The 25,947-nt window shown below is 39.4% G+C and overlaps 2 protein-coding genes across 4 annotated transcripts in view; one reads left to right on the top strand and one right to left on the bottom strand.

Moving 5' to 3' along the window:
- LOC138821335 (serine-protein kinase ATM) overlaps positions 1-14,768 on the bottom strand; it is a 105,520-nt gene extending 90,752 nt beyond the window's left edge. The window contains exons 1-8 of the mRNA XM_070013482.1: positions 14,386-14,768; positions 12,733-12,833; positions 12,536-12,648; positions 10,744-10,889; positions 7,241-7,405; positions 2,921-3,086; positions 1,147-1,385; positions 118-281 (exon numbers count right to left, since the gene is read on the bottom strand). Of these exons, the coding sequence (XP_069869583.1) occupies positions 118-281; positions 1,147-1,385; positions 2,921-3,086; positions 7,241-7,405; positions 10,744-10,889; positions 12,536-12,648; positions 12,733-12,804 (1,065 nt within the window). The 5' untranslated portion in view covers positions 12,805-12,833; positions 14,386-14,768. The remainder of the gene's footprint in view (positions 1-117; positions 282-1,146; positions 1,386-2,920; positions 3,087-7,240; positions 7,406-10,743; positions 10,890-12,535; positions 12,649-12,732; positions 12,834-14,385) is intronic.
- Positions 14,769-15,227: 459 nt separating this feature from the next.
- The window catches only part of LOC138821344 (protein NPAT-like), a 29,846-nt gene continuing 19,126 nt past the window's right edge, over positions 15,228-25,947 (top strand). For 2 of the 3 annotated variants that reach the window (XM_070013501.1, XM_070013500.1), the window contains exons 1-2: positions 22,706-22,966; positions 25,151-25,211. In XM_070013501.1, the coding sequence (XP_069869602.1) occupies positions 22,721-22,966; positions 25,151-25,211 (307 nt within the window). In that variant the 5' untranslated portion in view covers positions 22,706-22,720. Of the gene's footprint in view, positions 15,397-22,705; positions 22,967-25,150; positions 25,212-25,947 lie in introns of those variants that run through there. The other variant, XM_070013502.1, reaches the window with a different exon arrangement.

Below are 25,947 nucleotides of genomic sequence, written 5' to 3'. Positions count from 1 at the left end.
TGTATATTTTGAAAGAAAAAGTTACATGTAATTTTATATATTATTGATAAAATACATCTAAAAATTACAGAAGGAAAATTAACAGGAAACTTCAAGAGGTGGCAACAGCTATTATACCTGGTGACAAATATCTGCCATCAATTCAATTAAATTTTCCTTGACAGCAATATTACGAGAACCTGAAGAGTATTTTCCTCTGCTTCCTATATGATTTATCTCGTTCACTAGTAAATCATATAAGTTGTATAAGATACTTTGCCATTTTGTTGATTCATAAGCACCTGTAATCCAAAAAAATTAAAATGTAATTTACAAACTTTGCACTGTCAACTCCCATAAAATTACCCAGCTGTGTAGGCCATCAACATTACTGATATTTTCAGTATTAATGCCTCTTCTGACAACATTCAAAGAGTGTCCATCTCACAGTAATTATCGTTGGTATAAACACCTTATGTATTCCAACTTACATAAGCCCTTTTTAAATATTTTCTTTGAGGAATATACAATTAGTATGTTATCTCCATGTATGGTTTTTTTGTTAAAGAGGGAAAAACACCACTTCATTCAACCAGTATGTGCACGATCTATTCACTTATTGTGACTATTTTCACCAACCCAATAATCTTTTCCAGAACAGATTCTAGTCATCTTATGCCACTTTTAAAATGCTGACTCAAAAGTCTCAACATGCCAGGCGACAGTGGCTCACACCTATAATCTTACTCAGGAGGCTGACATCTAAGGATTGTGATTTGTAGCCAGTTTGTGCAAAAAAGTCCTTATGAGACTGTTTATCTCCAATTAAAGACCAGAAGTAGTGCTGTGGCTCAAGTGTTAGAGTGCTAGCCTTGAGCACAAAGAGGCTCAGAACCCTGAGTTCAAGCCCCACAATTAATAACCTCTTACAGGGAACTGGCAACACTGGATATTTATTTATATTTCTCACAATACTTGGCACTAGACAAAAGAAAAGGCATGATATAATTGGCTCAAGTTCCAAAATGCATTAAAAAATCCTGACAACTAATAACATTATTAAGCAAATTAATCCAAAGGTCATATCTCCGATAGAATCCTGCCATATTTAAACCTCTATATTTCAATGAAGCAGCGAATCCAAAACAGTAGAAGTTTCCTTTATACCTTTGTCATGGGTTTTGGCTCCTTTTGGATGGTGGATATAAATCTGAAGCTGAAATAATTCAATAAGTACTTCTTTTAAGGAATCGTTAAGTCGATGTTGAGCCCAAATATAGAGTAAGGTAGGAAGAATTTCATCTCCCAATTCGCATACTCGAATCCGAAAATTGACAGCCAATGTTTTGAGGAAGATAATAAAAGCTGCTAAGATGTGATTTAAGCCTACAGAGCTCTTTTCTTGTCTGTGACAGAAAACAAATTCAAGTTGGTATAACAGGAATATACTATATGAAAACAATCTAATTTTTCAATAGTCTCAGATTCAAAACCATTCTGAGAAAAAAAATCACAGCAACACTATACAACAACAAACAGTTGGTGCTTAAGAGACTACTGCTAGTTCTGCCTATTGCTAAAACATTGTCTAAAAATATATAAAACTGATTTGTAAAACCTGCCATTTAAAAAATAATTTATAAACGGGATAATGCCACACAAATGTATGACATCAAGCTCCCAAAGCATACTATGTTATCTACAAGATGAAGATGAAATTTCTTAGGAGAATATTAAACTTTGTAACTGAAAGAGAGTTTAACTGGCTCATTGGAAATCCACTGATTCTAATATGATAGCTCAATGCTCCTATTTTACATTCCCATAACACTGTATGGGAATTTGCTTTTCTCAAAATCCTTGCCTGCATTTATTAGGCTTTGTATTTTTAATGACAGTCTTTCTATGGGGGTGAAATAGCTCACTGTGATTTGACTTGCATTTCCCAGATAGCTAATGAGTGCTTTTAAAAATAAATTTGACCATTTGAACTTCTTCTTTTGAAAAGTAGCTGATTCACATCCTGTACCCATTTTGTTTGGCTGTTTGGTTATTTTTTGAGACAGGGTCTCACAATTTAGCCAAGGATGGCCTCAAACCTGTAATCCTCCTACCTCAGACTCCAAGTGCTGGGATATACTCCACCATGTCTTTCTTTATTTCTTTCTTTTTAAAAACTGGCTTATTAAAAAAATTTAAGATTTGTCTTTTAACTTCTTTGTATATTCTGGATATTAATCCTTTGCCAGACAAAGACTTGGCATTTTTTTTTTCCATTCTAGTTTGTATCTTCATTCTTCTACACTGTATATTAGCTTCTTAGTTTATACAATCACACTTACCTACTTTTGTTTTACTGTTGGTGCTTTGGGGATTTTATCCAAAAAATTATTGCTTATATCAATCTCTTAAAGGGTTCCCATTATTATCTCTTAGTTTTATGGCTTCAGATCTTAACATTCAGGTCTCTGATTTAATTATGTATAGGCATAGACATTAAGTTTTATAAATGTATTAACACAGAACCTCATGAATATATACAATTAGTATACAATGATTTAAAAAATGCTTATCTTGACAGGCACCGGAGGCTCACGCCTGTAATCGTAGCTACTCAGGAGGCTGAAATCTGAGAATCACAGTTCAAAGCCATCCCAGGCAGGAAAGTCCGTGAGATTCTTATCTCCGCTTAACTACCAGAAAACTGGAAGTGGTGCTGTGGCTTAAGTGGTAGAGCACTAGCATTGAGCTGAAGAGATCAGGGACAGTGCCTAGGCCCAGAGTTCAAGCCCCATGAATGACAAAAAGAAAAAAAAGAAAAAAAAAGCTAATCTAGGACAACCATTTTTCTAAAAGATAGCATTTTTAGTTAATGAATCTAAAACATGGTCTTGGCAAGAACAAGTGGATTTTTAATACAAAATGATGCAGATTACATTACCTTACATACTGAACAGCCTTGGCAAAAAAGTCCAAAAATTTGGAATTCAACCCATCAGTTTGTGAACAGCATCCTTTGGTGACAGCATGAATTATTCTAGCCACTAAAACTCTATTAATATCTTGTGAAGGTTTGAGATAGAGCCTGAAGTACACAGACAGTAAGTCTAAAAGAAAAGAAAACCAACAATATTTAGCTGCTTTAAAAAAAAAATAGATAAAAAAAACCTGAAAGTGGAGGTGTGGCTCAAGTATAAAGCACTAGCCTTGAGCAAAAGAAATTCACGGACAGCACCCACGCCCTGAGTTCAAGACCCAGACCTGGCACACAAAAGAAAAAAAATTAAATCAAATATGTTTGATGCAACAATTCAATGTAAACATTCCACAATCCCACAAAAGCAACAATAGTTTACATTTAACAATCAAAGAACTATTTAAAAGTATCATTTTGTATAGAACTGCCTTAAGAATAACTAGAGCAGCAGAGTGTGGGAACATCAGTTTAAAAAACAGATCTCAGACAACCTATTTCTCCAAGCATTCATCAAAACTTAACAAAGCATATAGTGAAATATTCAGTTATAGTTTTTGGCCAATGCTGTTTTATTGATATATGTAAAACATGTCATGAACTATGGAGGGTCTTGGATTTTATTTTGCTTGTAATCTTGCAAATAACAGGACTGTTTCACGGAGGTTGACAGAAGATAGAAGACTCTTGATCAAAGAAAAGGAGTTGAAAGTTTATTCTCTTAACAATGATACAAGGAAAGTATAATACCTTCCCTTTTTCCATCAGTACCCTAATTCAAAACACAAAATGAAGAGACAACTGACACAAGTAAAAAGAGTGATCTATGTTATAGGGATGGAATCATAAGCTTTTTATAAATGAACTGCCTATAAACAAACCAGTCTTTTGTCTAAATTGGCAAGTCTTCAACTCTTTCAAATTTGTTCACTATCCAAATATATGCAAAAACAGTCTGAGAGAAAAAAATTAGACAAGGTCTCTGATTATAAGATGTGAGGGAAAGCAAGAGACACTGAAATATATTTCCAAACACGATGAAAAGTAGCTACTGAAGTAAAACATCACTCTCATGAAGATTAGCAAATCCTAAAGCATCAAGCCTCAATTCCACCCATAAATACTTTATTTTATAATTAAATTTAATAGTGATATAAATTGTCTCTGAATTTAAGTATTAGTTATTTCAGCAACTGTATTTAATGGGACTCATACCAGATAATAATTTACAAAAACATGGTAGGTGTGGGGTACCGGTGGCTCATGTCTGTAATCCTAGCTACTCATGAGGCTGAGATATGAGAATCATGGTTCAAAGCCAGCCTGGGCAGGAAAGTACATGAGACTCTTTCCTCCAATTAACCACCAGAAAACCAAAAGCAGTGCTGTAGCTCAACTGATAGGGTGCTAGCCTTGAGCTGAAGAGCTCAGGGACACCACCCAGGCCCAGAGTACAAGCCCCACAACCAAGAAAAGTAAATAAATAAATAAAAACATGGCAGAGACTATGCATTATATTGAATTGAAATGCTATAATGAAATCTTAATGATGCTATTACAGTAATGCATATGTTAACAGAAATTTACTCCAACTTATAAAGCTAACATAAGGACTGTAGTGGTTTCCACATCATCAGTTTAAATAAAAATCATTTTAGTTAGGAAAAAAATACACAAAGGGAACCCTGAGTTAGTTGGTTTGAATAACATCTATGCATATGCTATATGTATGTAACTGTATGTCACAGGACTGTAGAAATGGAGTTATAAATGATACTGAACAGAAAAATAAGACTAATATAAACACCACCTCACTGTGCATTCCTTGCATAGTAAAGAAACAGTATTTAAAATGTTTTATTGAACAAAACAGGTAATGGTAAAATTTTATTTACAAGCCAGGCATTAGTGGCTCACACCTATAATCCTAGCTACTCCGGAGGCTGAGATATGAGAATCTCGGTTAAAAGCCAGCCTGGGCAGGAAATTCCATGAGACTCTTATCTCCAATAAACCACTCAGAAAATCGGACGTGGTACTATGGCTCAAGTGGAAGAGCACTCACCCGTGAGCTGAAGAGCTGAGGGACAGTGCCCAGGCCCAGAGTTCAAGCCCCAAGACCGACCAAAAAAAAAAACACACCAAATTTAAAGACATAAATGTGAAATGAAATGTGCCTTTTACTTGACAAGGGGAACAGGTGAATAGGAGCCAAATGACTAAAGCAGACTTCAGGGCTTTACATTTGTTGTGGGAAATTTTTTATCAAGATTCTCACATAATCCTTCATATTCCCCTAGCATAAGTAGTAAAAAGGCTAAAAAGGCTGGTACAAAACAATCAACAAAACTATCAGAACTTGGGGCAGGGAAGGTGGCTCAGTGGTAGAGCGCTTGCCTTGCATGCATGAGGCCCTGGGTTTGATTTCTCAGCACCACATAAGCACAAAGAAAAAAGCCGGAAGTGGCGCTCTGGCTCAAGTGGTAGAGCGCTAGCCTTGAGCTGAAGAGCTGAGGGACAACACCCAGGGGTAGAGTTCAGGCCCCACGACTGGACCCCCCCAAAAAAAGTAAAAAAAAAAAAAACACTATCAGAGCTAAAAAAAAAGATTTATATATGTACACACACACACATATGCACATACACACACACGTATATATGAAACACAGACAGGCAGGATTAGCTTCTTCAAAAAGGCTGGAGCATATGCCTTCAGATTCATCCATAACCAAAAAAGCTCAAAAGCCAAATAGTAAAACAACCTATGAATAAGGACTTTCTTAAATTGAGAAAACCTCAAATAGCATTAAATGTAAATTCCTTGATACTTCTTCAATTTTATTGGCCTCTGCTTTTTTGTTTGTTTGAAGTTTTCTAAATTTTTAGGGCAATGGCTTGTTCTTTTTCTACTTTTTGGTAAGGGGATCTTATTAACTTGACTCCTTTCTTCTAAAATAGACACTTCATGGTATAAATCACCGTTTCAGAATACCTCTCATTATTATCCAAAAATTTTCCTAAGTTACATTCTTATCCACTTCTAGGTATTATGTCTTTCCTTCAACTCATGAATTATTTAGAAGTATATAATTTATTTTCATAGTACTATAATGGAAGGCTGGGAATGTGGCTTAGTGGTAGAGTGCTTACTTAGCATGCATGAAGCCCTGGGTTCAATTTTTCAATACCACATGCACAGAAAAACCTGGAAGCAGAGCTGTGGTTCAAGTGGTAGAATGATAGCCTGGAGCAAAAGAAGCTCAGGGACAGTGCCCAGACCCTGAGTTCAAACCCCAGGACCAGCAAAAAAAAAAAAAAAAAAAAAAAAAAAATATATATATATATATATATATATAGGAAACAGTACTGTGGAAGGAAAGAAAAGATATAAATTTAAAAATCAGAAACACTCTCACAGCATAACCCAGAAGTGTGTCTTGCTAATCTCCTACGTTTCTCTCAATCCTATCAAGCTGACAATCAAGATTAGCTATGACAAAAACAACTCCAGTCACTCCAGGTTTACTAGAACTCCCTCCTTTGTCTTTGAAACCAAAGCTCCTCAAAGTGTTGTCTCTATACTTGCTAATTCTTTACCTCTCTTGACAACAGTGCTCTCACAACAGTCTTGTTTCTGTTTGGACAATGTTTTAGCGGCAGGCTGAATTAACAATCTCTTAAGCACTAAGGAAGAAATTAAGTTTTCATTGCTGTATAGTGAGGATAACTTTTTTTTCATGACTAGTTAATCCTGATGCATTCTATCATAATACATTTAGTTTTCATTGTCTTACCAATAACTCAGGAAGTGCTCTAATCCATACTTCTGTGTCATACCATTCCTACAATATCTATGATGCTCTCCACCTCCCTTCAAATCTGAAACTCTTGCTTTCACTTTTACAACACTTCTCTTTAGTTTTCTCTTATTTCCTATACTCATGGTTCAGAGGCACACTGCTCTGTGTACCCAAAGAGTCCATACGACATTTTAAGTTCTACTTCATTTTTTTTTTCTGCCATTGGATTCCTTGACTCCATGAGAAGAGGAAAGCAGTGTTTCAAATCTGTAATTCCAGTTCCATAGGTAAGCACTTAATGTGCTTAATAATAATTCAGATTTAATAATTCAGATATAAAGGAAATAAAAATCAGGTTTTGTAACCATGTAATTCCCCTAAAGATACATTATACTGTGAGATCATTTGAGAGAGACAGACTGCTTTTATTGGTGACATACCATTTTATACTGAAAAAAAAAGTTCACAACCAACCTTCAAAACTTACCTAGCCATTGTTGCTGAGATATTTCACACCAGTATTTTCTCACTGAAAGAATGTCTTTGAGTAATATGTTGCTACAATCAGCTCCATATATAACACCATTATATGAATCTTTCACTGTATCCATGATATAAATCAAGAGCTCTTGACATTTTAACCTGGGTGCTCCTATGTAATAGCAAAACAAAGAAACAAATGATTCTTAAAAAAATAAAGGGCATTTGAAATGGCTACAATGAAAATAATTCCATATGATAAATTACGTGTGTGTGTGTGTGTGTGTTTCTGGGGAGTGGACTCAGGGGGGGGGGGGGGGTGTGTGTGTGTGTGTGTGTGTGTGTGTGTGTGTGTGTGTGTGTGTGTGTGTGTGTGTGTGTGTGTGTGTGTGTGTGTGTGTGTGTGTGTGTGTGTGTGTGTGTGTGTGTGTGTGTGTGTGTGTGTGTGTGTGTGTGTGTGTGTGTGTGTGTGTGTTTCTGGGGAGTGGACTCAGGGCCTCACCAGTTGGGCCACATTTTAAGCTATAGAAAATTACTAGGCTAGACACCAATGGCTCATTCCTGTAACTGCCAAATGAACTTCAGACCCCGAGTTCAAATCCAGTATCACTAAAAATTTAAAAAGAATAAAAAGGAAAGAAAGAAATGTGACATTTTAGTTCTGTTCTAATCTGTAAAATATAAACTAAGCCTGGCACTAGTGAATTCTAGCTACTGAGGAGCTAAGATCTGCCAATCAAGGTTCAAAGCCACCCCGGATAGGAAAGTCTGTGAGATTCTTTAGTTAAGTGCCAAAAAAAAAAAAAAAAAAGTCCTCAATGGAATAGAATTGAAAACCCAGAAATGAACCTACAGACCTATAGCCATCTAATCTTCGATAAGGGAGCTAAAACAATAGAATGGAAGAAAGACAACCTCTTCAGTAAATGGTGCTGGCAAAATTGGTTAACTACATGTAGAAAACTTAAGCTAGATCCTTATATATCACCCTGCACCAGAATCAACTCCAAATGGATCAAAGACCTTGAACTCAAAGCAGACACTCTGAAAACATTACAGGATGGAATAGGAGAAACCCTAGGTCTCCTTGGCTCAGGCTGAAATTTTCTGAATAGAGACCCGGAAACACAACAAATCAAAGAAAGGTTGGACAAATGGGATTGCATAAAGTTGCAGAGCTTCTGCAGGGCAAATGACATAGCTAGCAAGATCAATAGAAAGCCCACAGATTGGGAGAAGATCTTTACTAGCCATACAACAGACAAAGGTCTCATATCTAAAATATACTTGGAACTCAAAAAATTAAACCCCCCAATAACAAATCCTCAAAGAAACAACTGCCCAATAAATAAGTGGGCGAAAGACTTAAAGAGAAACTTCTCTGAAGAAGAAAGAAGGATGGCCAATAGACACATGAAGAAATGTTCAACATCCCTAGCCATAAAAGAAATGCAAATCAAAACAACATTGGGATATCACCTCATTCCAGTTAGAACGGCAAAAATCAAGAACTCTAACAACAACAGATGCTGGAGGGGATGTGGACAGAAAGGAACCTTACTTCATTGTTGGTGGGAGTGTAAACTTGTTCAACCACTTTGGAAAGCAGTATGGAGGTTCCTCAAAAGACTTCACATAGAACTCCCCTATGACTCAGCAATCCCACTTTTGGGCATTTACCCAAATGTTTACAAACAAGACCACACTAAAGCTACCAGCACAACTATGTTTATTGCAGCATTATTTACCATAGCTAAGATATGGAACCAACCCAGATGCCCCTCAGTAGATGAATGGATCAAGAAAATGTGGTATATATACACAATGGAATTCTATGCCTCCATCAGAAAGAATGACATTGCCCCATTTGTTAGGAAATGGAAAAACTTGGAAAAAATTATATTAAGTGAAGTAAGCCAGGCCCAAAGAAACATAGGTCCCATGGTTTCCCTTATTTGTAATATCTAGTATATGTATGAGTCAAGCGGAAAAGGTCAGATAATGTGATGTCAGGAAAATGAACCCTTAGATGTGTATTTTAATGTTTTTTTCTTTCATGCATGTGTTTCTAATGCATTTATAAGATTATCTCTTTGTTGCTTTGCATATCCCTCCCCCACAGTATAACCCCTGCTTTCACTATATTTGATGTCAGTATAACTTGTGGAGGAGATGGGGAAAAACCAGTTGTTTAAGGATACAGGTGGACCTGTTGCAACAATGAGAAGTACAAGTTGTCATGTCCAAAACTAGCTTTACAACGTAGGTGCGGGGGGGGGGGGGGGGGAGAAGGATTGGGATTGGGGGGGAGGGGGGAGGCTGGGAAGGGATGTGAAGGGTAAACAAAGGAAGAGGCTGCAATGCTTGGTAAGAAATGTACGCATTATCCTGCCCACGTAATTTTAACTCCTCTGTACAGTATGTTCACAAATAAAATTAAATTAAAAAAAAAAAAAAAAGCCCTAAGTGGAGCTGGGGTTCAAGTGTTAGATTGCTAGCCTTGAGCACAAAAACTCAGGTACAGTGCCCCAAGCCCAGAGTTCCCAAGCCCAAGCCCCAGGACTACCAAACTTGGAGAGCTGTAATTAAGCTGAAGAATATTTTGTTTTTTTGGGTTTTTTTGGGGGTCCGCTTATGGGGCCTGGGCACTGTCCCTCAGCTCTTTAGCTCAAGGCTACCACTTGAGCCAGAGCACCACTTCCGGCTTTTTTCTTTTTGCTTATGTGGTGCTGAGGAATTGAACCCAGGGCCTCGAGCATGCAAGGCAGGCGCTCTACCACTGAGCCACCTTCCCAGCCCCAAGCTGAAGAATATTTTGAAGAGTACAATAAAACTAGGTCATGTGAAGGAAGTAGATCTGCTTACCTTTGAGAAGAATAGTCATGAAAAATATTAAGACTATCTCAAAGGCGATCACTTTGAAAACAATGATCAAAAGTTATATTCAGTAATTAAGACTACATATCTTCCCAGTTAGTAAAAAACGGAGATGGGAGGATCACAGTTAAAGGCCAGTCTAGGCAAAAAAATTAATGAGAATTGTCTTATTAAACAGGCCAGGCATGATGGTGGACATCTGCAAGCTCAGCCAAACAGAAAGTAGAGGTAAGAGAATAGTGGCCCCCAAAATCTGGCCCAAGGCAAAAGCACCAGACAGACATTACTTGAGAACAAGCTAAGGCGAAAATGTTTGGGGGTATGTTCTACTGTGAGAGGACTTGAATAGTAAGCATAAGATGCTAAGTTCAAACACCAGTACCACCAAAAGAAACAAAACAAGCCATACTTGTATGCAGATAAAGAGAGGATCCAAGAAGAAGGATTTGAAACAGTAGCTTTCATCCTTTCATTTCTGAGATTTTGTTTGTTTATAGAAATTTCCCCAAATATTTGAACCTATATTAGAAATCATGGTATGTACTAAAAATTATAATCAATTTTTAGATTACCATATTCTGATTAAACTTAAGATACCCTATTAAACTATTTATAATATACAATGTTGCTTACTTTTATTTGCACATTTGATGAAGTATCTGACCAAGCTACTAATTTCTTGCATCTTTTTCTGTCTGGAGGTTTGTGTTGAGGCGGAGACATTTGGTTTGGCTGTTCTTAGACATTCTGTTTCTTTCTGAATATATTTCTGTAAAAATCTTTAAGAAAACAAAACAGAATTTCAAAAACTTATTAATGCTACAGGTGGACCCATTGCAACAATGAGAAGTACAAGTTGTCATGTCGAAAGAGAACTTTACAACTTTGGGGAGGAGGAGGCTGGGAAGGGATGTGAAGGGTAAACAAAGGAGGAGGCTGCAATGCTTGATAAGAAATGTACTCATTATCTTGCCCATGTAATTGTAACCCCTCTGTACAGTATGTTTACAATAAAAAATTTTAAAAAATTCAATGCTAAATTTTTTATGCTTTTAAAAAGTACTATGTTCTTGGGGCTGAGAAGGTGGCTCAGTGGTAGCGCGCTTGCCTTGCAAGCCTGAGACCCTGGGTTCGATTCCTCAGCACCATATAAGCAAAAAGAAAAAAGCTGGAAGTGGCGCTGTGGCTCAAGTGGTAGAGCACTAGCCTTGAGCTGAAGAGCTGAGGGACAGCGCCCATGCCCAGAGTTCAGGCCCCACGACCGGACCCAAAAAAAAAAAAAAGTATGGTGTTCTATCACAAAGAGCAATTTTTTTTTTTTTTTTTTTTTTTTTTGTCGGTCGTGGGGCTTGAACTCTGGGCCTGGGCGCTGTCCCTCAGCTCTTCAGCTCAAGGCAAGCACTCTACCACTTGAGCTACAGCGCCACTTCCAGTTTTCGGGTGGTTTATTGGAGATAGGAGTCTCATGGTCTCTCCTGCCCGGGCTGGCTTTGAACCGCGATCCTCAGATCTCAGCCTCCTGAGTAGCTAGGATTACAGGCGTGAGCCACCAGCGCCCGGCTACAAAGAGCAATTTTTAAACACATTGCTTTGTTCAACGTACCAAGTAAATGAAACCAATTACAAGGCCTAACATAATACCAATACAGTCTCTCCCTCAAAAAACTCTTAATTTGTAAAGTTTATTAGTTTGTAATTGATTTATCTGCATTATTGTTTCATCATTATTTTATCATTACAATGTTGTTAGTGGCTTTCAATCTTCCTTACATTTTTCCTAAGGTATCTTTCTGTCATTTAAATGAACAAACCTCACCTTAAAGACATTCATGACTAGCCAGAGGTGTCAGCCATACACATGGCCTACCTAACCAGCTTATACAAAACAGTGCTTATTTTTAGGTAATAATTGTATTTGTGGAACCTGAAGTAAAGTAACCAGAGGAAAATGGAGCAGGTATTTTTCACATTGTATATATTCAGATCTTTAACCATCTAGTACCAAATAAATAATGTATGTGTTCTAAATAGTCCAAGAAAACTAAATATTTATATTTCCTTTTAAGTACAAATATAACTTTCCAATCTTTTTTGGATTTTTTTTTTCTTTTTAGACAGGATCTCACATAGGCCAAGCCAGCCTAAACGTATATAGCTCAATCTAGCCTTGAAGTTGTGATACTCTTTGCAGTCTACTGAGTGCTGGTATTACATTCAATTTTCCCCATTCCTAGTTTCCTTCTCGATTTTGAGTGAGGTATGTCTAAGATATTTTGTTGAATAAATGATATGAATATTCTTTAAAAACTATGTTTTGAATAACTGTGTCAATTTTATACATAAGACACAATGATAATAAAGTAAGCAAAGATAAAGATTCCAAAACTAACAGAAAAAGGTAATAAAGAAAATCAGAACAGAATACCTAAAAACAGCATCCCAATTCAAATATTTTCCTTGTTTGGAATCTGAATGCCTATCTAAATGTTGAACTGTTTCAGGGTCCCGAATTAGACGCTTAAATTTCTCAACTTCTTTCTGCAAATGAAAGACAAACATTAGTAATGTGTTACCTATCACACATTTTTTTCAAGGAAACATTAAATATAAATAATTTATTACCCTTCGTTCTGTAGCTCTATCATGTTCCAGTTGCCGGCAGCAAATAAGCAAATCATTAAGTGCTAGACTCATGGTTCAGAATTGCAGAACATACATCCTTACTGCAAAACAAACAAATACAGGGAATGGGGTGAACACATGCAGCAGTGGTACTCACTATACACTATGTAGAAAATGAACTATACAACTTGTGGTGGGGATGGAGGTAAAAACCAGGAGAGTGAGGGAAGGCATGACATTGTCTAAAAAGAAACATACTCATTGTGGGGCCCAGTAGCTCCCACCTGTAGTCCTAGCAACTCAGGAGGCTGAGATCTGAAGATCATGGTTCAAAGCAAGCCCGGGCATGAAAGTCTGTAAGACTCTTATCTCCAATTAACCACCAGAAAAGGAGAAGTGGCGCTGTGACTCAAGTGGTAGAGCACTCACCTTGAGCTGAAGAGTGGAGGGACAGTGCCCAGGCCCAGAGTTCAAGCCACATGACCAACAAAAAGCAAAGACAAAAACAAAAAAAGAAATGTACTCATTACCTGATTTAAGAAATTATAACTCCTCTTTACAGTAAGCCCTCTGTAGCAATAACTATAACCCCTCTGTACATCACCTTTATAATAGCAATAAAAGACTAAAAGTAAATAAATGCATATTCATTTAACTTACTTTTTTGATGCTGGTATTTGAGCTAAGACTATATATACCAAGATATATATACTCTACCACTGAGCCACACTCCTAGCCTATATATAATTTTTATAGACTAAGGTACTGATATGTAATTAGGTCTAATTGTACAACTAGCAGCACACTGTAATCAAGGGCACAATGATTTTTCTTTATATTTCCATATGAGAGTTTCTTTATGTCAAAACAATGCTTCAACGTCACTTGTTTGCTACTGCACTGTATTCATAAACCACTTGGTTGAGTGGCAACACCTTTATACAGCTACTTAGGATTGTACATATACATAAGTGTGTGTATATATACGAATACTGTATCCATAACAAAATTGTATTGGTTCAAATCTGCAACCCACCACTTAAAAGTCATAAAGCAGGCGACCAAATCTCTTCATTTGTTTTCTCAATGATAAAACTAGCACCTAGGATAGATTTATTTTAACACAGTGCTGGAACCCACAAATGTTGTGTAATTATCGGATTTCTTTCTGACTGTCTCCTTAGCCTCCGGATGGCTTTTTCTTCTGATGAGATTTCAAAGGCCTTACTGCCATCCACTCGTATGACTTCACTATGCAGAAAACTCTCCCAATCTATTTTACTTAATTTCCGATCTCTCTCTCTCTCTCTCTCTCTCTCTCTCTCTCTCTCTCTCTCTCTCTCTCTCTCTCTCTCTCGAGCTCTTTAAAAAGGACCTTCCATACTTTGTGCCTTTACATCCATTCCTACCACCACCCCCCACCCGCTCCTGTCTATAGAAGCTCCTTCTCCAAAACAACCGAAGACTAAGATCTCTAGGTGAATTTGATTCTCTCGGGGTAAATTTCCAGAGAAACTCTACAATAGAGTTTTCTATCACTGGTTCTTCGCGGCGAAATGGAGTCATCGTCCTGACTCTCAGTACCTGGGGTGGGGGAGTGAAGAGCCAATCCCCCCCGGACCCCCCCCCCCAGCCCTCACGCCACTTACGTACATCTAGACCCGGGGGTGACAGGAAAGCGGGCCGCCCCACAGGGAGGAGGGTGCCACTCCGGGCCTCTCAAGTCCACTCGGGGTTCAGGGAGAGGAGGTGGGGACCGACGGGCTGGAGAGCCGCCGAGGGCCGCGCCGGGTGCAGGACCCGGCACCGGGCGGGACCGGGGAGCGAGGAAGGCCCGAATCCTACGCGGACGTCCCCTCACAGACCCCGCGCCGCGGCCGCGACCGACCAAGCAGTTGCTCCGGAAGCGACGGCGGCTGCGGCCTTAACTCCCACTCGCCTCGCTTATTTTGGCTCCCCGAGGTTAGCTGGTTGGTTGGTTTGTTTTGCACCAGGGAACGCACACACTTTGCTCCCGCTCGCGGTTCAAACGCGGCGCGAACGCACAGCGTGGACGTGTGGTAGGGAGCAGTCAGGCAGCGACTAGCAGTTCAGCGCGTGCGCAGAAAGAGCTCGAGCGTCTCCCCCTCGCCCTGGCGCAGAAAGGGGGTCTCGTGAGGACTCTCTGCGCGTGCGTGCGGACGTCACGGGCTCCGTTCAAAACATTCGTCCACCCCTTCTTCCCCGGAAAAAAAAAAAAAAAAGAGAGAGAAAGAAAAATTCCTCCAGGTCAGAGGAACCGCGCCTGCGTCGCGTTCACCAATGGCGAGCGGCCTCGCGTGTGTGGCTCGCCCGCAGGCTGCGAAGGATGCACTCCGCCCCCTCGCCCTCCCTCCTCAGCGCCAGCCTGCCAAGCCTGAGGGCGGAAATGACGACAGCTCCGAGGCGAACGGGGGCGGGTTTCATTTCGGCGCCTTTCTTTCTTCCGCGGAAGCGGTTGGTTGGCGTGGAACGAAAGAGGCGGGACAAATTGCCGCGGGTTCAGTGCCGCCACTGGAACCGGGAGATGCGGCCCCGCCGCCGCCGCCGCTGCGTTTGCTTTCACCCGGGTCTCTTCGCTCCCTGCGGCTCCTGCCGCGGCGTGGACCATGTTGCTCCCCTCGGATGTGGCGCGGCTGGTTTTGGGTAAGCGCGGACCGGGAGGGAGGAAGGGAAGGGCGGGGGAGGGGGTTCGAGACCTTCGGCCGAGCGGGACGGAAGGACCTCCGGGGCCGGAGGCTTCTCCTGGGTGGGGAAGCTTCGGGGTTTCGCCCCCACCCCTGCTTTCCGAGTGGCGGGGATTCCCGGTCCTGCCGGGGCCGTGGGTCGTGTGAACCGGTCCGTGGGGATGGGGGGGGTGTGAAGATGCTGCCGGCGGGGGTCGGCCCGGACCGCCCTCCTCCGCCGCGGGTGGCAGGGGGCCTGGACTCGGCGGGGAAGCGCCAGGCCTGCACCCTCGATCGGGGACCCCGGAGACCGGGCTCCTCTAACGTGCGGGACGGGCTGCGTGTGGTGTTCTTTCAGCCTCTCTCCCTTGTCGGAGCGGGTTCCAGGATAAGGGAGAGGCGGATTGATTTCGCTCAGCCCTGGGGAAAAGCCCTTCCTGACGCCCTTCTCCTGATCCGACGTGAGGACGACGAAATGTGGGTGCGGGCTGGGGGGTGGTGATCTGTCCCTCCCAGACCTCCACGCAAGACGTCGCCCGGGGTGGAGGTTTGAAATGCAAGTTGCATGTTTTGCTGCTGCTGCTGCTGCAGCTCGGATTCTTTGGATGAGCAAAAGTCCCTGCGAGGGGACCTGCGCCTTCTGGGTTAGAACACGTTCTCCAGTCCTAGGGTTCTCCTCCATTTGTACTTGGGTAGTTCGTGGGCCACTTAGCTCTCTGGGGGTTGGGGGGGAGTATTGTCTGCGTGAGAGTCGAGTTTTGTTGTTGTTTGGCTCCCGTGTAAAAGGGATTATTGTACTGCTGGGAATAGGAGCCACCCTAGCTCAAAACCCCTAGCCAAGGATTTACAAACAACGTCTGCGACAACGCTGAAAGTAAACGACAAAAAAAAAAAAAAATTCCGTACTGAGACCCGGTCTCTCTGGGTTTCCACAGGCATTGCTGCCATTATTTTATTGTTGGGAAAAACGCCCATTTGTTTTCTCCACATTTTCAAACAGCCCTGTCCAAAAGATGTGTGTGGTGGTTCTTCATGGGTACATTTTACAGGAAACACTCAGGGGAAATGGCTTCACCGGCCATTTTTTTTTTTGAGCCACTAATGACTGAAAATTACAAATTACTATTGTGTTCATGTGTATTTAACCTTTTATCTATTTTTAACAGAATCGAACACTTGTAACTAACCTAACATTCATACCCATGGTTTTAAAATGTCGCTAATCTTGTGGTTGTTACATTTATGAGGTTTATATGTAAATGGGTGAAAAGTAAACTTTCACAGTATACACTGACATACCCTCTCGCCCCCCTGTCCCATATATATTGTTTGCTTAAGAAGTTTGACTTTTAGGACTAGGTGTGGCTCCAAGTAATAATAAGCTTACTTAATAAGCATGGGCATGTCCTGGATTCAAACCTTAGTACCCCCAAGAATTTTTATTTTATTTTATGTTTTTACTTTTAGCAATTTGGTGATCCACATGAGTTTCAATAATCATAAGCTTAAAAATAGTTTCTCCACCTTGACATTCCTGACATTTTGGAATGGATAATGGTTATACAGAATTGTCCTGTGCTTTAATACTTAAAAACATGCTTGACAGCTAGCCACTAGATATCATTAATACACCCTCACTCCTGCCCAAGTTGTGAGAAGGAAAAATGTCTCTGTCTATTGCCAGTATGTCCCCCAAGGGCAAAAATCACCCTTAATCAAGAAATCCTTAAGAAAACAATGTTTTTTTTAATTCGGATAATTCACTTCAAGTTGTATTCTTTGTCCACAAATAAGTTCTTCTGAGTGAGTGCCATTTTTCTGTTTAATGAACAAAAATTCAAGTCATTTCTTTTTAATCCTCAAAACCTGTTATTCACATTACCGTTCTTCCTGCCATCAGTCCTAGCAGTGTACCTCATCACATTTGGTCTTGGACTTCTGTTGGGACTTCCTGTCTACTTGTTCTTGCTGTTCATCTTATTTGCCTTTGTTAGATATCTTCTTAAAGCATTCACATCATACCACCTGTTCTAAAAGTTGAAATAGTTGTGCTTAAATAGTTATGGGAGCTTCCAAAACTATGGGGCCCTTTTTATAGGTAAAGGGTCAAGAATTTCTTCAGTTTTGCTAAATAGTTACTTGCAGAAACCAGTGTGGATATTCAGCATAGTAAGATTTAATAAGGGAATTGGTTACACTAGTGATAGAAAAACTAAGACGCCTAATGGCTTACCTGAAGCAGCTCAGAGATTAGCCCAGCAGGAAGCTTACTACACTCATCAGAAGGACTAGGAGACATAAAGCAACCCAGAGTAAACTGAGGCTTGGAATACGGCACTAACACTTGTATGAGCTCTGGTCACAGAGGAAATTCTAAAAAGGGGGTGAGAGAATGGGCTTCTTCCTTTTGCCCTCTAATCTGCTACCAGAGCTTCCCCTGAAACTAGTTGACATGTGAGCCTGAGAGACCTTGCCTATTTGGAGGGCAGGCTTCCTCCCTACAGAAGAGAGATGGGGAAGAAAGAAGAATGCATTTGAGGGCAGACAGGACCGGGACGGGCACATCCCCCAATGGATCAAGAATCACTGGTTCTATTAGCCTTTATGTCACTGAGACATAGGTATTTAGTAAGTATTTACAAAGTACAACTGTGATCATGACATTCCCCTTCATCTAGCTGAATGATACTTGTACTCATTACTAGAATATCAGTAATGAACTTTTCAAGGTCCTTACCTATTTTGTCTTTTCTGCTGCATATCCAGCTGTTCAGTTTACATGGTTTGTATTGCATCTCTATTGGGCATGTTTCCACAAATCAACTCTGCATGTTTTCTGTGTCTCTGAGGTTCCTAGCCTTCAGGACTCACCTCCTCCTTGAAGCATTACATGATTTCCCCCAAGCCTGGTGCCAGTCTCTTGAACCCTGATGTTCCCATGAAGTAAACCACTCCTGTTTTCTTACCACTTTTGCATTGCAGTTATTTGTGCTAATATCTTCTGTCTCCTTGTAGATCACAGATTATTTATAGATTGAGACCTTGCTTCTGTTTGTGGATCTAGTAATCCAAGGCATTGTAAGTTAAGTCTTCCTAAGAGTTATGTTTTCAAGGACATTGACCCATCCTGGAAATTGGTAGAATATCTCATGATATTTTCAGGCTTCTTGCTCTTTATTTTTCCTTCCTTATAAGTAGGAAGAAGAGAGGGAAAGTTGGTAACCTTGATGGAGTTAGGGTTTTATCTTTCTATCACCTGATTGAGAATTGGTTTCTTGATAATTGGAAACATTTTTGTAGGCAAATAACTAGTTAATCTTGTATAATGACAACAAGTTTTCAACTGTTTACTGCAGAATTTTTAAACTTCTAGGACACAAGTAAAGCACAATAGGTAAAACCTAAAATGGGAACTCTAACTTGCTCAAGTAAGCACTTTATTTACTTATTTATTTATTGTCAGTACTGGGGCTTGAACTCAGGGCCTGGGCACTGTCCCTGAGCTGCTTTTGCCCAAGGCTAGCACTCTACCACTTGAGCCATGGCACCACTTTTGCCTTTTTCTCTTTATGTGATACTGAAAAATCAAACCCAGGAATTCACACCTACCAGGCAAGATACCACTAAGCCACATTCCCAGCCCTAAACATGTTTTTAAAAAGCAGAACATACTACCTCTAATTTCAGTATGGTTATAACTTGAACTTTTTTTTTTTTTTTTTTTTTTTTTTTTTTGGTTATAGGGCTTGGCCTCTGGGCCTGGGCGCTGTCCCTCAGCTCTTCAGCTCAAGCTAGTACTCTACCACTTGAGCCACAGCGCCACTTTCAGCTTTCGTATGTGGTGCTGAGGAATAGAACCCTGGACTTGCTAGGCATGAACCCCATCCATGCTAGGCAAGCACTCTACCACTAGGCCACATTCCTAGCCCCTAACTTGAGCCTTTTCTCAAGTGTGTGCTATGTAAGCACATACTAACCTATGGTATGCCTTGAATTATGTGAACTATTTTTTTAATTATCTTTAGTTGTAATTGAATTACCATTCAACCAAGCCATGTATGAGCACAATGTGTCTTGATCAGTGTCACCTTTTCATCATTCTCCCTCATACCTTCCAACCCCATCCCTAAGAACCTTTTTTTTTTAACCCTCTGTGTACCATAGGTATGGTATTAGGTATTTAGGTATTAATTAGTACTTTAGGTAATTAATACTTTAGGTATTAATACTTACAAATATTGCCTCTTTCTTTTGGTTGGTCGTGGGGCCTAAACTCTGGGCCTGGGCACAGTCCCGCAGCTTTCCAGCTCAAGGCTAGCACTCCACCACATGAGCCACAGCGCCACTTCTGGCCTTTTCTGTTTATGTGGTACTGAGGAATCGAACCCAGGGCCTCCTGCATGTAAGGCAAGCACTCTACCACTGAGCCACCTTCCCAGCCCCTCATACTTGCCTTTGTAGAATATTTTTATCAGTACTGGATTAGTAGGAATTTTTGTTAGTAACTAAAAATTTCTTTATGGAAATGATTTCTAAGTTCTCAAAAATTATAGGGCTGTACTGTTGTCACCTGTAACTGTATTTTTAACTAGGTCGTAGTAATAAAAAAAAAAAAAAAAACTCCACTGAAACTGGGGAAAAGCAAAGAAGGGGGTGGTATCCTCCAAAAAAAGAAATTACCCATTACCTGACTTACGAAATGGTAACCCCTCTGTACAATGCCTTAATAAATTTTTAAAAACCCACTAAGATGATCTAGAAAGCCATTTACCATGAGAGTTTAAGAAGAAAAGGTCATTCTTGGGCTTGAAGAGATAGAATGGCATTGGATAGGCCAAAGAGGAAATTCGTTTTTAAAAATTAGCAAAATCAGTAAAGCTTGATACAACATGTTTTTTTTTTAACTCCAGAAAGAACTCCCAGTTTTCCCCTTCCCCCATCTTATGGGAACCACTAATCTACTGTACATATATATTTGCTATTTTGGGGACACTGAATGTAAATGAAATATAATATGATGATCTTTGTCTGACTTCATTCACTTGTCTTTTGTTTTTTGTAGTTCTGGGGTTTGAACTCAGGGACTTGCAATTGCTGGTCTTATGATTTACCTCTTGAGCTATGCCCCCTGCCCTAGCATGGTTTATTTTCAAAATGGATCTACATCATGACTGTGTTTTTTGTTATCCTAGTGTTTGTGAATTGGTAATTCATTGTGGTCTTGACCACATATTTTCCTAATGACAAATGAAGTTGAGTAACTTTACATGGGTTTATTAGCAATTTTCATAAATTTGGTGAAGAGGTATTTATATCTTGGTATCCAACGCTGGAGGGCATGGCTCAACCATAGACCCTTGCCTAGCAAGCTAGAGACCCTGAGATCAAACCCCAGAACCACCAAAAGAGGAGATAAAAAGTGCTTCAAAACCTTTTCCAGTTTCTTAAGACTACTTTTTATTACTGTTCATTAAGAGTTAGTTATATAGTTAGGCTTGTAGTCCCTTACCAGGTATATGATTTGCAAATGTCTTCCATTTTGTCATCTGCCTTCACTTTCTAGATAGTGTCATTGGAAGCATATAAGTTTCAAATTTTGCTACTTGCCTTGTTTTGGTTGCTTGTGTTTTAGGTGTTGTTTCTAGAAAACCTTTTGCAAGTGTTTTTAAGGAAAGATTTTATCAAAGTGTTTTGTAGCGCATCTTGCAAGGATAATGTGGAGTTGGGTATTTATTAAACATTTATTATCTACGTTACCTATATGTGTGTATATGTACATATATATACACATGTATGTATACATATAAATAAATACCTTTGAAAGAATTCATGAAGGATCAGTATTAACTCTTCCTAACTCATTGTTCTGTGTATTTCACAAACCAACAAAACCATTTGGGCCTAGGCTTGTTTTGTGAGCAAAAGATTTTTGCTCAAAATGTCATTAGAAATTTAATTGCTTTACTTGTTATGTTTATTTAAATTTTCTATTTTTTCAAGATACCAGTCAGTTCTGGTAGTTTGTGTATTTCTGGAGTTACCAGTTTTAGCTAGAGTCTACATTTTTTTTTTTTTTTTTTGGGTCCGGTCATGGGGCCTGAACTCTGGGCCTGGGCGCTGTCCCTCAGCTCTTCAGCTCAAGGCTAGCACTCTACCACTTGAGCTACAGTGCCACTTCCGGCTTTTTTTTCTTTTTGCTTATGTGGTGCTGAGGAATTGAACCCAGGGCCTTGAGCATGCAAGACGAGTGCTCTACCACTGAGCCACCTTCCCAGCCCCTAGAGTCTACATTTTTGTTGTACAGCTGTTTTATAATATTCCTTTACAATCTTGTATGTATTTCTAAAGTGTAGATAATCATGTAAGCTCTTATATTCCAAATTTTAGTAATTTGAGTCATTTTTCTTCTGGCCAGTCTAACTGAAGATTTCGTTAGTTTTGTTTTGTTTGAACTTTTGGCTTTATTGGGTTTGGAGTGTTTTTTTTTTTCCTATTGTTTCCCTTATCTGTAGGTCAGTTATTGGTACTCTTAATTTCTTTCTGCCTGCTGTGGACTTATTTCCCTCTTGATTTTTTAAGCTTGAAGACTAGACTGTTAAGATGTTTCATCTTTTTTCATATATATTTGTAGCTAAAAAATTTCACTATATACTGCTTCAGAGTCAGCTCATAAATGTTTCTGTCTTGGGATTTTAATTTGCTGTTATTTTAGCTGGTGCTTGTTATTTAGTGAGCTCTTTGAATCAAATCTATAAAGCCTATGTTCTTCTAAGGGTTTATATTCTGTGAATGGACATTCCTTAAATACCAGGATCAGGTAAGTTCCTCATTGTTTGCAAGTAGAATCTGTGCATGCGTTGGGGCATGGTTTATGCACCGCTGAACAATTATAACCTCTTACCTTGTTAAGGATAAAGTTCTTATTAGAATTAGTAATACTTCAATTCCCAAAGGGCATAAAAAACTGAAGAATTTCTTACCTCTCACACACCGTTGGCTGGTCTTTCAATTTGAGTAGTAAATCACTAGGCAGATAGGGAGGCATGCAAGTAATCAACATCAAGAAAATACGGGGAGTGTTAATTCAGTAATAGGATTTATGCCATGGAAATTACAAGATAGAGGAGCGATCTTTTTTTTTTTTTAACCATTTCTTTATTGGTTTTCCTATAAACATTACTAAGAAGTAATTACACTTTGTCAAACACCTCATTCCATAAGCTTAGCTAGAATTGTTTCTTATGAAGAAGCCACCTATTCTACTTATTACCTTTGTATTGGAGTACAAACTTGTATTTCTAATCATGGCTGTAAGATACCAGCCTGCTCTGTCTAAGATTCTGTTTAGGATTTGTTCTAGTATTTTCAGTAGCAGTTTTACCAAAGGTCCAGGATTTACTGAAAATGTATTAACTTGTATTTTTTATTTAGGTTACTTACAACAAGAAAACCTCACTTCTACCTGCCAGACTTTTATTTTGGAAAGTTCAAATTTAAAAGAGTATGCAGAACATTGTACTGATGAAAGTTTCATTCCAGCCTGCTTACTGGTAAGTTATTTCTTCCTTAAAGGAAATACTTCATCATGACCAACACAGAGAGTAAATTAATTATTAAAAACTCAGACGAATAAAATAATGGCATTCATAGGGAAATGGATGGAACTAGAACAAATCATGTTGAGCAAGGTAAGCCAAGATCAGAGGGACAAACAGCACATGTTCTCTCTGATATGCAGGTGTTAAAATACAATGAGATATGACAAAACAGGACTCAAGTTACCTATATACAGTGACCAAAAGAGGATTTCTCAGGAGAAAAGCACCAAATCGCAATGCCCAAGCACTTCTTCATTTGAACATAAAATAATAGGCATACTGAAAACAACTCCAAAGATAAGGAGACAAAGGACCTCTTCTTAATTTGTCCTATCATTTTTAAGATGACTCCATTCTTTACCTCATATATGGTGTATACATGTGCACGTCTGAGGAAAGTGGGGAGCAGAGCATAGAATCAATGGAAAGTGGGTGAAAAAATACAGTGGAGAGGCCCATCAACTGCACTGGACATTGATGAAAGTGAACAAAGCAACTCAAGGGCAGTGATGGGGGGGAGGAAATGAGACAGAAGGAAGGAACACCTGATACTAAGCAAAAGGAAAGAAATACACATTTCACTTGACTTGTAAAAAAAATTGCTTAATTGTTAAGGGTCATAGAGTTCATAAGCAATGTAAATTAAGATAATTATGACTCATTGTGAAGATTAAAAGGTGTTTGTGACTTAAAAAAAAAACACAAAAACTCAGCTAGGCACCAGTGGCTTATACTTGTAATCCTAGCTACTCAAGAAGCTGAGATCTGAGGATTGAGGTTTGAAGCCAGCTGGGCAGGAAAATCCATAATACTCCTTTATCTCCAGTTAATGACCAAAAAGCCAAAAGTGGAGCTGTGACTTAAATGGGAGAGCACTAGCCTTGAGTGAAAAAGTAACAGGTTAGCATCCAGACATTGGTTTCAAGCTCAGTATCAGTAACTACACACACAGAGTCTCTTTCCTGCCCTCCTTCTTTCCCTTTCTCCTTCTCTCCCTCTCTTCCTTCCTCTCTTCCTTTCCTCCTCTCCTTTACTCCCCCCCCCTCCCCTTAGTCCTAACTACTTAATCCTGACTATTCAAGAGGCTGAACTCTGAGGATTGAGGTGTTCAAAGCCAGCCCACCCACCTATGAAAAGTAAGCTGAGCAGGTACAAGGCTCTGATGAATTCAAACCTGATTACTAGCAAAACAAAAATCATTAAAGCCAGTTGCATAGTGGTACAGACCTGTAGTTCCAACTACTTGAGAGGCTAAGATAGCAAGTTCTTTTGACAAGGTGTGATGGAGAAGCCTGGGCAAAATAGCAAGACCCTTGTCTCAATTCAGTACAGTCAGCTTACCAGCCAAGTCACAACAAAACAATCGTACATGAATTCATCCAGACTAATAAGACTCATAAAAAGGCCAGTTCATTTTTGCCAAGCCTATTAAGTGATTTTAACTTGCCTCTGAAAATTAGGCAAAGTAACTCACATATCTAACTAGTTTTACTGTTGATTATCTCAGAATTTTTTTTTCCTTAAGCTGACTTAATTCAGTATCTCTCTATTTCAAACACAACTAAAACATAAATATTTTGGTATCTCATTGTTTGTTCTTTTGTAAATATTACAAGACTAACATAGAAACATTTGGCACATAATAGATATAGTATATGTTATTTCAGTGTGTGTGTGTTTTAGTGATACTGGAATTCGAACTCAGTTTCAAGCTTTCCAGGCAGGTACCCTTACCTCTTGGGCCACACCCTTAGCCCTTTTTGTTTTAGTTATTTTTCAAATAGGCACTATTTTCTTTTTTGGTGACCTGCTTGTTTCCTTATTAACCCTTTTGTAGTCTAGATCTTTTGCTGATTTTTGGATGACGGGATGTTGTGATGTTGGGGGCTGGGAAGGTGGCTCAGTGGTAGAGTGCTTGCCTTGCTTGCATGAGGCCCTGGGTTCAATTTCTCAGCACCACATAAGCACAAAAAGTCGGAGTGGCACTGTGGCTCAAGTGGTAATATGCTAGCCTTGAGCTGAAGAGCTGAGGGACAGCACCCAGGCCCAGAGTCCAGGCCCCATCACTGACCAAAAAAAAAAAAAAAGTAATTGGCATTTTGAGATTTGGGTAATGCTTGATCTTTTTCTTTTCAGTCCTTATTTGGAAAAAACTTGACCACAATTTTGAACGAATATGTAGCTATGAAAGCAAAAGGTAAGGAGAATTCAGGTTCAAGAATTTGTTTGTTTTATATAGCATTTACTTGTTATTAGAGATAATTTTTGAAAGGCTTAGTGTCATAAAGCCCTGAGAAATTGTCTCAGCTACCTAGACATAAATGTTACTTGAAAGAATTCATTTGTGTTTGTATTTAGTAATACAAAAATTCTAAAACTCTGAAAAAATTAACCAAAATCCTTTAAAAAAGAGAGAGAATTATTAACTCAGTCTTTGCTGTATATTACAGTTTCAGACAGTTTTAATTTAGTGGGGATATTGTTACTGCTTGTTCTCTACTGTAGATTGTTTCTATAGTTTACGGCTTATAATACAAGCAGAGTAATTATCATTAAAAAGTGACTAGCAGCAGGGCACCGGTGGCTCACACCTATAATCCTAGCTACTCGGGAGGCTGAGATCTGAGCACCAGGTTCAAAAAGCCAACCTGGGCAGGAAAAGTTCGTGAGACTCTTGTCTCCAGTTAACCACCAGAAAACTGGAAGTGGCACTGTGGCTCAAGGGGTAGAGCGCTGGCCTTTTGCTGAAGAGCTCAGGGACAGCGCCCAGGCTCAGAGTTTAAGTCCCACAACCGACAGAAAAAAAAAAAAAAAGTGACTAGCATAAATATTTGTTGTAACCCAAGTTGTTTTAGTTCACTTTCTCAATGATACCAGATAGAAGAAAGATTTAAAAAAAAAAAAAAGAAGATACAAAGTAATTGACCTATAAA

This window comes from Dipodomys merriami, unplaced genomic scaffold, assembly GCF_024711535.1.
Source record: "Dipodomys merriami isolate MVZ:Mamm:240054 unplaced genomic scaffold, mDipMer1.0.p SCAF_91, whole genome shotgun sequence".
In the NCBI taxonomy this organism is placed as follows: Eukaryota; Metazoa; Chordata; class Mammalia; order Rodentia; family Heteromyidae; genus Dipodomys; species Dipodomys merriami.
This window is presented reverse-complemented; position numbering and strand designations above follow the sequence as displayed.